General features: G+C 41.3%; 1 protein-coding gene and 1 long non-coding RNA gene across 8 annotated transcripts in view; one reads left to right on the forward strand and one right to left on the reverse strand.

Annotated features, from left to right (window-relative positions):
- palld (palladin, cytoskeletal associated protein) overlaps positions 1-12,175 on the reverse strand; it is a 69,670-nt gene extending 57,495 nt beyond the window's left edge. For 4 of the 7 annotated variants that reach the window (XM_023953897.2, XM_023953896.2, XM_078945437.1 and 1 more), the window contains exons 1-3: positions 11,930-12,175; positions 11,573-11,833; positions 8,818-9,798 (exon numbers count right to left, since the gene is read on the reverse strand). In XM_023953897.2, coding sequence (XP_023809665.1) covers positions 8,818-9,797 — 980 coding nt within the window. In that variant the 5' untranslated portion in view covers position 9,798; positions 11,573-11,833; positions 11,930-12,175. Of the gene's footprint in view, positions 1-8,817; positions 9,799-11,572; positions 11,834-11,929 lie in introns of those variants that run through there. The other 3 variants (XM_078945439.1, XM_078945438.1, XM_078945436.1) reach the window with 2 other exon arrangements.
- LOC144991815 (uncharacterized) lies at positions 10-6,418 on the forward strand. Its single transcript, XR_013655438.1, has 3 exons — positions 10-145; positions 3,175-3,347; positions 3,425-6,418. It is a non-coding gene; the product is annotated as an uncharacterized LOC144991815 (long non-coding RNA).
- Positions 12,176-15,791: the final 3,616 nt, after the last annotated feature.

The following is a 15,791-nucleotide window of genomic DNA, read 5'->3' on the forward strand; positions in this document are numbered from 1 at the left end:
GAATTCCACGCAGTGCTGAACCACGCGGTCCTGCTGCAGAGCTGGAACAGGCCGCACAGACGGAGACCAGAGCCTGAGAGCAGGAAACGGAAGTTCAGCTGTTCAGATGATCCATGATCGGGGGCAGATTTACCATTAGGCAAAGGTAGGCGATCGCCCCCAACTCTTTCAAGGCCCCGGGCTGAACACTTCGTAAAAATGTCTGAACTGAATTTTACGTCCAACCTTATTTATCCTCTGTCATGAAAAAACACCCCAAATCACTGAACTGACATAAGATTGATCAATTGATCCTACCCTGTCCTTTACCAACAATGGTATATTCCAGTTTACAGCATGTCCAGAGCAGAAGCAGCATTGCCTGACTGGGCAGTTTTGAGGTCAATAAGGTGTTTTTTATTCTGAATATGCAGTCTGAAATTGCTTTAGGTGGATGGACATAATTTGGGTGGATTCGGGATCGGTTCTGGAGCTTTTTGTTCCTGGTTGAAACACGTTTCAAGCAGGGAGGTACGGTCTGGGGAGAGGCAGGTGACAGACGGTGCTTCACCTGTCGTCTGCCTCACCTGCCGACATGAGATGTAAAGTCTACTGATAATAAATAAATATGTATCTACTAACTTGTTCTATAAATGCAATTTGTACGTTTGTTTCTAATAATTTTAATCGTTTGTATTCTCAGAATCATTATTTTGCACATTTCCTGCTTAATTTAAGTGCAGGCTACAAGCTCTGCCACACCAGAGATTGTGTTTCCTGACAGATATTCCTGACAGAAGTCGGGTTGACTGTTCCTTTAGTTTACTCATCGTATGCTAATAATTTATACCATGGTCCGGGTGAATACTCGATTCTGATTGGCTGCCGGGTGTGCATTAAAAAGTGACATACCACGGGATGACCGCACGGTGAACAAAGAAGCTCCGGTCACCTAGCTTAAATGTTTTGTATCACTGCGCCAGCTTCTTTAAAACTAGATTTAGCTTCATCATCTGGACAAAAACAAGCGGTAAGAGGTGAACTTTCTTTCTCTCTGAACTGATGCTTTATTCAACCCATCGGAAAGATCAGCATATATATATATATATATATATATATATATATATATATATATATATGTATATCGCTTTATGTCGCCGGATCTTGACTCAGCAGTGGTGCGGCACGACGCGGACTATTTTTTATGTGGTGCGGCGCGTCGTGTCGGACGGTTCAGGCTTCCACGACGTGCGTTAAAAAGTGATAATGCATACTTCGTCCACCATTAACCCTTACATATTAAGCTTTTAATGTTACATTTAGTAAATGTAACATTTATTAATAGATTAATTGAAAGGTGAAAATATGCATCTGAATAATGAAACCTTTTTTTCTTCTTCTAAAACAGACAAAATAACTAACAATTTTGCTGTTAGTATTCTACTCTGCTTCTTTACAAACGACACCCCATACATGACATATTAATAATGTAAAGCTTATTATTATTATTTTACATTTTAGTCATTTATATTCCATGTCCTCCTTTTCTATATGTTAGGTCGTGTTTTTCACTTCAGATCAGATGTGAAGCCGCACTGAAAAGACAGAATGAGGCTGGAAAACAACTGAGCTGTTTGTGATATTGATATAAAAACAACAGATCATTTGTTTTAAGATTACATACGTTTTTTGGAGGTTTTTAAAAATTTCAATTCCTCTTAATGCACAATTATTTTTCTATGTCTGAATTGGCAGACTTGTTGTTCATGCAAGTCCTTGTACTTTACTTTTGGAGTCATCTCAGGTAAAGTTTTATTCTATTCTACTATAAAACCTTCATGCTACTTCCTAATTATGCATCCACAAGGGGGCCCAAGTCATGGTCTCCCTGTGCCGGTCCCCAGCCTGGATTAAATACAGCGTTGTGTCAGGAAGGACATCCGGCATAAAAATCTCTGCCAAATCTCTCCCTAAAGGAATGTGCCGAAAGGTTAACCATTTCTACGGGCTCTCATGTATACCCATTTTCCTTCTTAAAAATGATTATTTTTATTTATTTTAGTCCAGAATTAATGTATTACTTTGAAATGTTTGGGGAAATTCTGATAGTTTCACCTCAAGGCTGGGATGTGGCAGATGATGGCAGATTTTCCTCGTCTTGACATGAATTGATACTTTCTTTTCTTCCACATTTACTTGAATCCTGGTGTTCAAGCTCTTCAGCTTCACTCTTTTGTATTTGGATTCCAGCCATTGACCATTGTAAAATATGAACTGGGCTGAACAACCCCTCCCCCCTCGCGGCCCAAACAGAAAGTACCCACTACCCAAGAAGCCCAAATTCCCATGTCTTCTACTGAGAAATAGTCAGCTATTACTCAGTTATTATGTTAGTCTGAATAATATATCATAATATATCATAACTTTTATTATGCTTTTCTTGCTAATCCTATTTTTTTCATGATATTTTTGCTGTAGCACATAATATCCAAGTTATAAAATGGCCAATCAGATGCCTAAATAAAGGTAGATGGCCTTGTTCAAATCTGATTGACAGATTCTCTTTCAGTGGAAGGGATGTGGCTTTCCAACAAGCTGACTCCTGATTGGAGGGTTAGGGTTAGTGCTCTGCCTTGTCATGTCCATTATCACAAAGCCACCACACAGTCTTTCATCCGTTACCAGCTTGTCCAACAAGCTAAAGAGGACCCCTCCCCATGTGAATACTCCTACTTCAAAGGCTTCGTATGAATCTTTCACTGAAAATGTCAAAAGCAAGTGGTGAAATTATATTGTTCTTATGATTACATGACCATGCTTCATGTATGTAACTTCCATCTATCTGTGTTTACTTATGACGTGTTTGAAAGGTAAAAAAGGAGGGATGTTGGGGTTACGTGGTCATCATTTGCTTAGACGCTAATATCACCATAATATGATTGTGTCTCAGTTCTATCTTTCAGTAAGAAAACACTGATGTGCTTGGTGCCAACTAGACAAGATATTATGTTCCTGTACTGCTTGATTGAATGAGCCACTTTCATGTTATCAACCCCAGCCACCAATAAAACCAGACTGGATACACTGGGAAGGCAGGACTCCACAGTGACAGCTTAGCGCTGTGACAGACTGATTCTCCTTCTGCAGAAGTCTAACAGAAATTCTCCTCTCCTGTGTGGTTCTTCTCTTTGTTAGGGAAAAGTCATAACCCACACAGTGGTTGCCATAGAAATGTAGACTCAGACTGACATGGGCCAATCACGGTTTACTGTGGACGTGTGGTTCCAACATGGCAAAAGACATATTCTTCACACGGAAAAACGGCGACTGGATTGACTTTGGATGCAGCGGGAAGCGAGGCATTTTCTGTGGGTGACGTCACACGCCATTCGCCCAGCTATATGTTATGCAAACTAATTCACTTTTCTCCTCATTTTTCTGTCAGAGAAACAATGCAATGCGCTGCACAACTCTACGGGACAATATCCCACGGACAGGAGGGGAGGGAAAAGTCTCACTTTGTTGGGTGAGACTTCACCCTTCAGACCAAAGCAGAGAGTTTGACAGCTTCATTCGTCAACATGGCGTGTTAGCATGGCGGTGGAGAATACCACAACATGAGTCCATCTGAATTTGTTAAAGCGGATTTCTACGTGACATGCACACAGGTGAAGGTGAATCCATCACAGATTGTGTCACAGTTGTGTTGTCTGTTGATGGCTGGCTGTAAATGGATGAGCTCAAATGTAAACACACCTTGAACATGTGAAAAGGCCCTGTTCAGTTAGCAGCAGGACAACAACCACGTCATGCGTCAAACCGACCGCCTAACATCACCTCGACAACTTTCCATGTCGTCCCACTCGTGTTCAATCCCTCTCTGAGGGTTGAAGGAATGCTGTTGTAACGTTCAGTCTACATCCACTTTAAGCCAGGGTTCATGTGCAGCTTCACAGCCACTCCCAGCTGTTTGGTTTATGAGATCTTAAATATGAAATGAGATCATGCTTAAAACTTTTTATGAAGGCAGAAATAAAGAGCTTCTCTTTTTTATCCCCCCTGCAGAGATCTAATTTAAAATTATGACCAACCAGGAACAGTCTCAAAAGTAGCATTGCAGTGCTGCTATGTCATGAGTTAGTAGTGAGTCACCTGGCATGACCTCATATAAAGTCTGTTTAATGAGTGTGTGAAGAGGAGCGTCTTTAACCTCCGGCAGAGGAAGGATTGTGACATTTTCTGTGGGAGAATTTGCTCTTGCAGTTGTTCAGTTGCAGCTTTTATTTTGAAGGTTAGTTCAGGTTTCTGGGCAAACGTCTGTGCTGCCTTAAAATGTTTCTGCTCTAGTCTATCAGGATCTATAAGGAATGCAACCAGCTACATGTAGATCATTTATTTCTCTTACAGTTTCAGCTTTTTAACCATCCAACATCAGATTGAACTGCATGAACTTGTTTGTCACTTTTAATCTCAGATAAATCTGCACCTACACATGTGCAGCAGTTCCACTGTTATGTAAAAAACTCTGCACTGAGGACACAGAAGACTTAGTGATGGTTTTTAACACACTCCTAATTGCCAAATGCCTGAAAAGTTCTGTCTCTGGGGCCAAAGTCCTGCTGAAACATCAATGTTCCTTTACCAGGCGTCATCTAAAGGGGAGCAGATGCTGCTCTAAAACCTTTGGAAGCCTTTTTGTGTGCAGTATCACCTCAAGGCCTGAAGAATACAATCAACCATCAAGGTCTTCGTCCTGTTCGCACAGAGATTTCTCCAGTCATTCTGAATTACTCAAAGATGGCTGGACTGGCCGAGTGCAGCCTTCCCCCTGATGAAAAGCCTCTCAGCTTCACAAAATGTCCAGAATTCCCGTCCTGTTTGTTGGTTCCGTGACAGACGGCTGCAGCCAATGGAGATGTGAAAATGATGTGAGAATACGGATGGATCTTTACAAGCTGATGATGTGATTAATGGCGTCACAAACAGATTTATTGCCCCCCCCCCCCCCCCCCGATGATTTCATGAAACAGCTGTTTTGTGTTGCCTAGTAACAGTCGCTCTACCAAACCCTGCTGACACTGAAACCAAATTACGTTTAGGATAATTTTATGAAATGTCATCCAGTAAACCTTAGAGTACTTATTGTGTATAATAAGTTTGGAAGCAGCAGTTGGGACCTCAGAATAAGTATAGCATGCTACATTTGGAGATCTTTTCTGTCTGATCACGAACACCATGCAGAGTAAGACCTCACACAGACAGGGGTTTAGAAACTCAGTACGGTCTGGAACAAACCAAGAACATTTACTTTTCCTTCAATCCATGTGTTAATCTGAACCTAAAATCAGGTCTCTGAAGCAACTGACCTCCCACTGAAAATGCTCACATTTCCACCAGGAGGTACAGTGTAGAATGAGAAATGCATCACTATAAACAGAATGTAAGTAAACAGCGAGCATGCGTGAGGAAGCAAAGCATTCCAGCCAGTCAGCACCATGAGACTCTCTGGCTCAGACAAACTGTGGTCGACCGCAGAAGGACACGCCCAGCACCACACCACCAGGAATGCCTCATCCCAGTGCAAAAAGCTGGCATGCTCCAAAGCATCAGAGTCTGAGGAGGTGAAGCGGTGCACCCCCTCATCTGGAAAAGGCATCAAAGCTGCCCACCATGTGAATGCTCTTTAGAGGCTAGAAAAAAATACTTGATTCTTGCCTGGAAAACTATACTTTTTCAAGATCAATGAATGAACTACTCAGTAGTCCCAACATTTTCATTTTTTCTTTGCTGTTTAAACTGGTGTACGGTGACATCACAAACCCTGATAATGACCTCAATAACAACCATGATCACATTTGACCAGCCAAAGGTCAGTTTTCTGCCTGGAAGACAGGAGTTATGGGATCCACTCCATGCAGAAGTTCCAAAAACTGTAAGGTGGAGATTGATTCCTGCCTTGGCCTCAAAGAATGGACCAGGCATCCCACAAACTCCATCTGTGGCCAGATCCGATAAAGAACACGTTTCCCAGTCAGTTGGGGGACAAATACAACTGTATTTCTTGGCTGTTTCACATGATTTTTTGGGTTATTTAATGGAGGCTCAAGCCACAAAAAATGTGATTGGTTCCACCCCCAGAAATCAGCCTCTGTAAATGCTTGTAGAAACATGGTTCCAAACAGAGTTTTTGAGATTTAATAACCCTTTCATCAAACTAAAATCTGAGAAAACATCTAAGTTTCAAGGGTTTTCTTGATTCTGCTTTTTAAATTGTTTTAGTAATAGTTTATTTTTTTTAATCTTTTATTCGGCTTGAAGTCTATTTTTTTTATTTTACTCTGCATTTTTGCGTTCAAAGTTTTCTTTTGTTCCTGTTTTTGCTCATCGTTTACATGTTTGTTGTGTACCACACAATGTTATATAAAGTCTTCAGTGGGAATAATAGCAAACTGGATGTTTTGATTCATGAAGGACAGCCATAAACCTTCAGCAGTAATGATTGAACAACTCAAAAGCTTTTAAGCGATCTTTTCATGTGTTGTTTTTTCCTCCTTTGGACACTAATCTCCTTTAACTGAGACTCCATTTGACTTGACTTCTTGAAGGTGCACCTTCATGTCTGCATCACGAACAACATGCTGCCATCTAGTGTTCACCCGGTGGTTTCCGACCCAAAACATTGGACAGGAGCATTTTAGTGTCTGGATCTGCTGATCTGATTAGAAAACAACCCCTGAAGGTGTGGAATGGGGCATTTCTCCCCCACACCTGTCCTCTCATTCGCACAGGTTCTCCTGTTTCCACCTTCCTGCTCCATGAGGAGGTGAGGGAAGATGTGGAGCTGCGACTGAAAACGCCTTGGCATTGGATTGCCCGCATGCTTCTGCATGGCTCCTGCGGGCCTGAAGACTATTTATACAACCTGAAGAGAGGCCCCTCACAGCCTGCTGGGGGGGATTAACATCATGAGCTTCAGACTTGTCTCTGCTGCCTGAACAAAAGGCCTCAAAGCCAGAAAAAAGCTTGAAGCGTCATGGAAACAGACTAAACAGGGAGCAGTCATTCAGAATGATGGCAGGCTCTTAAAAGCTAGCAGACAAGCTGGGGCAGAGGGAGCAACAACAACAAAGAACAAACAAGAAACACGCCTTTAAAGATGCAATGATTCATCACAGATTAAAGAAAAGTACACAGAGGCTGATGAGGAACATCCTGAAGTTTCGGATTGCAAGTTTTCATTTCCTGAGGTAAGTAATGAAAGAACAGAGACATCAGCAGCAAGATCGTCCAGTCAGCTCCATGTCTTCAGTGAAACAGCGAGGAAAGTGACGGACCCATCCAGAAACAGGAGAGCCGGTTATTTTTAGTTTGTTGATGAACTGGTGAAAGTAAAAAGGCCATGGGCTGCTATCGTCCCAGAGCCAACAGCACTTCAGCCCTGCAGCAATCAGACAGCATTTCCACTGCGCCTGGTACCAGAGGACACGGGGATGGACACGGTTCATCCACAGCTGCCAAGCCAGGACACTCACCCCCCCAGCCTCACTTCATCTGTGATGGGACTGTCTGCTTCCCATCAGCTCAGACGGGGGGGGGTCATGACATTCCACAGAAATGTACTGACCATCTATGGTGGCTCTGAAGTGCAAATTCCACCAACACAAAAAATTGTTCAAGATCACAACTGATAAAGTAATACAGATAATAATAAAATATTATATCTTAGAAATCAAAACAAAGTACAAAAATTGAAACAAAATTAAAAGGGAAACGTTGCCAAAAACCAAAGTAATTTCCAGAAATCAAAAAGAAATGTTGAAACAATCAAACACAACAGGAAACCAGCAAATGTAGGTACCGTGGGACGGGATTGGATGATGACGTTTGTCCATCATTTGGAATTGTGTTTTGATTTCTAAAATGTCAAGTTGGTTTTATATTTGTTATTCTTTTTTAATCCCTATTGTGATCTTTAATTCGTTTTTGCATCGATGTGATTTGCACTTCAGGGCCACTGTACAGAGACGTGCGTCATGTCATTTGTATTAAAATCAGTGAGCAGAAACTCATGATGAACATCACCACTAAGTTATCAAAAACGCCTCCAAGCAAATAAAGAAAGATGCAAACCAAAAAAGGTCCGCCTTTACAGCTTTCTTCCTTCATTCTAAAACAAACGTCACCATATTCCACTAAACTCAGAGTTTTCAGAGGATGAGCAGATCAGCAGCTAAAGATGCTAAACGTTCCTGTGGAGTTTTAGTCTGACACGTGCGACTCTGTTGGTGATTTTTCTATGATGAAAAAGACAGACGCAACACACATGTGATGTCATTAAAACTGATCATCCATCATTCCAGTCCAATGTGTGGACAGACTTTGAATAAAGTCATGTGACCATCCAGTGTCTAGAATATTCTAAGAATGTTCTCTTTGGATTCTTTGGATGTGGAAAAACAACAGTGGAAACTAACATGTGAATGGATTTGACATTCATTCTAGTTTACTTGTTGGTTTGGACACAGATTTCATTTATACTTGATGATCTGGAAGAAATCCAAGAATCTGGAAAACTGTTCAGTAGCAGGAATTTCTGTCTGAGTCTCACTGCTGGAAGTTTTGGATGAAGAGGATCTGGATCCATTTATGTCAGAGAATTGGATAAAATCATGCAAAAATGAACCAATACTGATAATGAATCGGATCTTCAACCCCAAGTTTTGATATCAATCAAATAGTCGTTCAAAGAAATTGTTACACCCCTAGGTTCTATAAAACAGTCCTTTTTAGAACGTCAACAGCTAATCATTGGGGTGTATTTAAACAGATGAAACGTACCTGACCAGCGGTAGGGGGTTTCCTCCAACTCTGCATTCCAGATGGATGGGACTTCCTTCTGCTACTTCCTGACTCTTCAACTTTTGGAAGAACTGAGGAGGTGACAAAGGTCCAAAGGTTGCAGAAGCTGCAGAGTGTTGGTCTCCATCAGAGGCTGCATCTACTGCAGGGCCTCCTGAATGGGGGCTCACCTCGCTCTGGCTGCTCTGCGCCTCGTCTCTCTGGCCGGGAGGCAGCGAGGGAACGCAGGCTGAGCCCTGTTGGTTTCTTGGAGACAGATAGCCGCTGTCAGGGGAGGACGACTCCTCTTCAACCTGCTGCTCCAAATGAGCAGAACCTTTGAAGATGGAGGACAGCTCCTCGATGAAAGTGGCAGCTCGGCTGCAGAATTCTGAGGCTGAAGCAGCTCTGTCGCTCAGCTCCAGACCTCCATGGACCAGCCTGGGTTTGTCCTGCTTGTACACAGGCTTGGTGGGTTTGTGGCAGACAGGTTTTTCAACAGAGGACTGAGCCTGACCAGACAAGAGTTCAGGCTTACTGAAGCAGGCGCTCTGGCTGGAGGAAAGGGGAACTGGTGTATAATCTTCAGGGCAAATAGCTTTGGTCTGGTGCTGCAGGTTTGGGCTTAGACTGACGTTTTCAAGGATTTGCTGAGAAAGAGGAAGGGAAGAGGCTGACTGGAGGGCCTGCTCCTGCTCTGGAAGACAAGATGGACCTGGATCTTCAGGTTCACACACATTACTGAAGGCCTCCAGGGCCAGGTCAAGGCTACGATTAATCTCATCTGCACTCAAGAAAGCATTAAGATCTGCAAAGTCTCCATCTCCACAATTCAGCTCTGTCCCTGAGTCCATGCAGAGTTCTCCATCAGAAGAAGCCTCAGAAAACATCCCTCCATTGCCTTCCAAAGCCCTGCCTGCTGAAGGTTCTCTGAGCAGCTTGGAGGTGGGGAGTGACTTGTTCCGACTCCCGTCCTGCATCCTGAAACACACATGACACTATTACCAGACCAGCTCAGTGTGCTTACAATCAGTGCTGACGTGAGCTCACTCCAGATCTCTGACAGACTCAGTATTAATAAAGTCTTCACAATGTTCATGGCAGCAGGATGAGTCAGAGCAGGGGTCTCTGGATGCAAGTGTGTGTGTGTGTGTGTGTGTGTGGGTGTGTGTGTGTGTGTGTGTGGGGTCGCACAACTCATGGAGGTCAGAGTGACAATGGCAGACATTTTATGCTGTTTGCTTGAACACTAAACTGCTGGCCACATCAGAATCAAAGATAAAAAATGTCAGTCATCGCTCAGATAATCTGTTTTTGTCATCAGTGAAGACATTTTGTGTTTAAAAACCCACAGCTGATACTGGAGATGTTTCATCTCTAAATTAAAGTCCATCTTTAAAACTATATTGCAGTTATGATATTTACAGAGTGTATCCAAATAAAGTACAGACATCTCAGAGGGCATCTATGTTGTCCTATATTTGTCTAATTTCTTGCTAAGTTAACTGATCACACTTGACACAGGACACTGTAACATAGCAGGTATACTTTACTGAGATAGAATTACTACATTCTAAATAATCTTTTTGGGTGCAATAAGCCAAAGAAAAATTAACCGGACAAAAAGAAACATGATAAACGAAAAACAAATCTTCCAAAAAAATGATGTGATAAAGAACCAATAAAACCAGATTTGCAAAGAATGCTGATGTTTGGAAAAATAAAATCATCATCTCCCCAAACTAATTTGGCCATTTGCTGTCATCAAACAGCAAAATGGACATTAGAAATAAAACACATAAAACAATATATTTAATCAAAGCTGTTGCAAAACCCTGAATAAGTACTCTCAGTTTTCACACCCTGTGACAGACTGGCCACCTGTCCCGGGAGTTCTCTGCCTTTGCCCACAAGTGGCTGGGATAGGCTCCAGCAGCCCCGTGACCCCGAAGGGAATAAACGGTAGAAGATGAATGAATGAATGATGAAGAGTTTTCACATGGTTACTTATTAAATCAATCCTACTAGTAAAAAATGTTTTTAATATTCTATTATTCTGCCTGTATTTCTAATAGTCTGTTGTGGCTCAGTGATGCTGTAGACACTACAACAGTTTCGTTTTCTTTCAGCGATGCTTCAGGTTTTTTTTATTTGATCTAAACATCAGATATCTTCTCTTTTCACGTAAAAAAAAAACACGGATCACAGTTTAAACATTTATAACTGCACAGTTAGAACTCTTCAGAGTGGCATTTTAACCCAGAAATACATTTGAAAGTGTTGCTGCAGATGTAAGTAGGATGAAGTGTGACACTCGGCGCCTCATGGCGTCCTGAAGACCAGCTGTTGTTATTTTTAATTCCCAGGGCTATGTTTCACAGCAGCGCCTCACCCGCCCGGAGCAGCAGAGGCGTTCTACCTTCAAACATTCAGGAGTGGACTCAAACATCTACTAGAATAACCCAGAAAAAAACAGAAATCCTCTGCTGCAAGTGACGACTATGTGCAGCAAATGTTGGGTTGCAACTGAGGAAAAAACTGACACACTGTTCCACTTTGAGATCCTCTATATTTACATCATTACAATATCAACAAAAACAGAAGTGTGTCTCTCAAACTCAAATAAATATATAGAAAGAGAATTGAGGAAGAGATTGGGGATAACTCTAAAGCTGTAGGCTCACTAAAATGAGATCATTGTAAGAGTTATCATCTCCATCACAGAACATAAAGCAGAGACGGGGAGGAAACCTACCTTCATGGGCCGGTCCGTCCACACGTTCTCACCGGTTCCAGGTTTGTCTTTGTTCTGGTGAGAAGAAGACAAACTCTGTTAATCAGGCGTCAGCAGGACCTCTAAGGTTCAGAGTCCAACTGCGTAGCGCCTCTGCAGGGCCTGCTGTTCCATCTGTGCCGGTCCCTGACCGCTCGCCGTGTGGGGCTATATTTGGCACCTGGCTCGGGTTGCACTGCCAGACTAGTGGCAGAATCATTTGGAGAGAGTGTTGAGGTGTTCCTGTGGAACAGAAGGTGCTGGTCACATTTTTACTCACAATTAATGTTCTGTTAATTAAACACAGCAAGCAGGATTGTGATTTTCCCAACACCACACCTTTGTTGTGTTGTCAGCATGTGAAGTGAGGATTTCTGTCCTTTTTATCAACTCTGGTGATGGCTGTTCGTTCTGCTGAGGTCCCATTTTGCCTCATTAGGAAAAGCCAGCTGGGATGACCCCCAAACCCAGGACCTCTAACTTCCTTTCTGCTCCCTTTGGTCAACTTTAGTGTGGCTCACACTGAACTAGAACGTCAAGCTTTTGTGTTCTCTGATCAGCACATTCGGACATCCAAAGACCAGTAAGAGGGAGGACAAAACAGCAGGTTGAAGAGGTAGATTGTTGAGGACCGTGGAGGCTCACTTCATCTATTTCCAGACCACTATCATGTTATGTTCTCACTAAGCTATTCTGGTCCTTCATCAATCTTCTGATTACAGTTGAGTGCTTCTGATAAACTCACCAGGAATTTCCCCTCTCAAACACACATCACCTAACAAGTGACCATTCAGTTAAGACCCTTTTCTGAAGGGTGAGGTATGCTGTAGAATATCTGTGTTTTGGGAAAGACAAGAACCACCACTCCTTCCTTCAAACGTGGCCGTCCTGAAGACTCTCCGGCGCCGCCTCCACTCCAGGCATCGGCATCACCGATAAACTCCTCACCAGCTTTGAACGGCGCTTAAAGCTGCTCAGTGCCGTAATCACAACCTAGTACCGGGACTTTTAGACAAAACACTCTTTAAAAGTACCGCCAATACTATAATGCTTTATTAAGGCAAGAAAGACAATTATTGTAAATCATTGGATTATTCTACACCCGCCAACTCGTGCACACTGCACTCTAGGGGTTGGAGTATCGATCTGAGTATCGATAGTATCGATGTAAAGAATCGATACTAGCGTGATGAGATCAATACTTTCATCTCAGTTTTTCTTCAATATGTTCAGCAAAGAGCTAGAATTTCCTAACAGAGTTCATGAAAGCGCAGCGTCTGTCTGCAATGTTGCCAGATTGGGCAAAAATCAGTCCAATTTCAGTGAATAGCTCCCCAATTTGTTTAGGAAACTAGCATCGTCTGTCTGTGTAAAGCTCCTCCTCCTCTCACTGCTGGTCAACCCTTTCCTGTTTCATCGAAGAGTCATTAGTCACACAGAGTTGCACCAATGGCAGGAGTTTTTGTTGTTTATATTTTTATATTTCTTACAGTGTTGCTTTCGTTTACTTCTTTTCACTAAGACTTTGATATTTTATAACTTTTCTTTATTTTTGTTAAATATATGTTTGTGATGCAGTTATCGTTACATTTTTGTTACATTTCTGCTTCTTTTAAATGTTTGCATTAGTGACTCTTTTCTTATTTTTTACTATACTATATACTAATACTATAAACGTTCTAAATTTAGTGTATGTTCAGTTTAGATTGTTGCAATTAGTTAATTAACTTTTTTTTTTTGCCAAAAGTCTCTGTCCTGTGTTTTATTATACATTTAATTGACCAAAACAATGTGCATTTCCGAAATTAGTCTATAATGCAACAATTCAAGAAAGTAGTGTTGGTATCTGCGACACAAGCCCTGTAATAATTTTATATTGGATTGATACCAAAAACCCCAGTATAATTTTGCCCCAGTCTGGAATCGTTTTGATCTTCTGACTGCAAATGAGATAAATGTTTTTCTTCTTTAGGCATTTGTTTACTTTTAGTTTTTGAATGAAATGTGAGTCTATTCTTCTCTGTAAGAAGTTGGAATTGTTTTCAGAGTAAATGAACTTTATTTTCATGTAGGCCTAAGTGAAGCATCAACTCCACAGAACTGTCTTACATCAAGAAGACGCTTCATCAATGCTGAGGCTTCACAGAGTTCCACATGGCAATGAAGGATATGCAAATCCTCACGTGAATAACTCACAAAGATTAGACTTCATGAACAAACAGTACAGTCAAATGTTCGTCGACATCACAGAAGGGTTCATTTGGGCTTTATAATTGTATTTTTCCACAGCTGTAGTTGTTTACCAGGTCTGTGCATTAATCTTGTAATTCCAGATCACATTCATTGAGATAGCGTAAGAGTTTACTGGTGACCAATGTTCCAGGAAGTCTTCTGTTTTTAAGTTCAGTTTGGCGGTGATATATTCCATTAAATAAATATTTGTAACTCTGTGTTTCAATTGCGCTCTGGTAGGGGGTTCAGGTTTGAGCCAAGACATGGTTTTCATTTTTAGCAACCAAAAGAAGAATCTTTTTCTGAATTTTCACAATGGAAGGTTACCAAGAATGTAAGGGCAGGTCTATGCTCCAGCATTTTTTATTTCCTTTTGGATGTTTTGCCAATATCCTCCTAGCTTGGGACAGTCCCGGAACACGTGTATGATCCCCCACCCATCCACAACCCCTCCAACACAAACTTGAAGTATTGTCAAATTTTGAAGTAACAAAAGGGGTCTCTTGTTTGTAATTCTGTGGTCGAACTCCGGTCTTCATCAGAAATGATGGTATTCATTTAACTCCAATTTTGTTTTAATATCTATTATCCATTTGTTCTTGTGTTTTTCATATGTGTGTGAAATTAATTTATTTTTATAACTCCCTTTATTGCCAATATGAGAATTTGTTCCCATTTTTTAAACCCGTCATCTAGTTTGCAAGGAGCAAAGTCATTGTTGTGGGAGTTTCTTACTGCTCTGGATATTGAAAGTGGGAGCTTGAGATATTTTCTGACTTGCGACCATGATTTCAAAGTATTTTTAACCCCTGGGTTGTTAATTTTGTTCAGTCCCCAAGTATCTTGACTTAAAAATGGGGCTGTTTCTAGCTGTAGATTTTCACTTTGTTCCATATCGAACCACAGGCAAGTTTTGTCTTGAGTTATCCAAGATATTATTGAGCTGAGCTGAGATGCCCAATAATATCTTTTCAAATTTGGTGAATCCAAGCCCCCATTTTCTTTGGTAAAAAATGTTACATTTTCAAAATTAGTTTGTTACACACAAAGGGCTTTGTGTGACTCTGCAAAGTTGTGATAGTTCTTTAACAAGCTTTAAACTAAAGATTTCCTTTTGGCTTGCAGCTCCCAACAAGCAGTTGATGAGGCCGTGATGAAGATGATCATCAAAGACTTTCAGCCACTCATCACTGTTGAAGATGAGGGATTCAAGGAGATCCTGGATCTTATTGCACCTTCATACGTTCTACTAAGACAAATCACCTTGGAACAAAAACACCACAAAAACTGTTGTTCCTTATTTAAAATGTACGAATGAATCCAATTTGAGTCCGTTGTTGTGTATGACTGAACACCAAAGTAAAACAATGATATAGGATGACATAGATTAACAACTTATTATTAGAGATTTTGGATTATTTAACATACCAAATCATTTTAGCATTTACACAAACAAGGTTTATGCTATTTTACAGCCTGGTGTTGATTTAAAGTCCCACTTCAATCATCATCTGATGTATTTTCTGATCGTTCCCAGTGGTCTTTTAATTAGGATTTTTAGGACATAGTTTCTGCAGAGCGGTAGTTGTGAACGAGCTCCATCATGCCTTTATTTATGCTCTCTCCTGTTAACGTACAGCTCCTCACAACCCCAACCTAACATTAGCGGTGCAACAAAACTGGTGATCAATATTAGATCTGTCCCTCCGTCCAGTTCTGATCCAGATTCCAGCTCAGAGCAGGAAAACACAGACGTTCATGGATCTGTTGGTCTGCATCAGAATGGAGCAGAGCTGGGAGCTGGTCACTTGCTGTCTGTAGTCTCTATAATAACTACAAAATTTTAAAATGGCAGTTTTTGTCTGCTCCTAATTCACCATATGTTGAATAAAGAAATACTCAAAAATGCAGTTTTAATGTTATTTTTCTATGTCCTCTATCATGAGAAACATGAGATTTTTTTCAGGAG

Source organism: Oryzias latipes, chromosome 4 (genome assembly GCF_053564925.1).
Source record: "Oryzias latipes strain Hd-rR chromosome 4, Olatipes_Hd-rR_3.1".
In the NCBI taxonomy this organism is placed as follows: Eukaryota; Metazoa; Chordata; class Actinopteri; order Beloniformes; family Adrianichthyidae; genus Oryzias; species Oryzias latipes.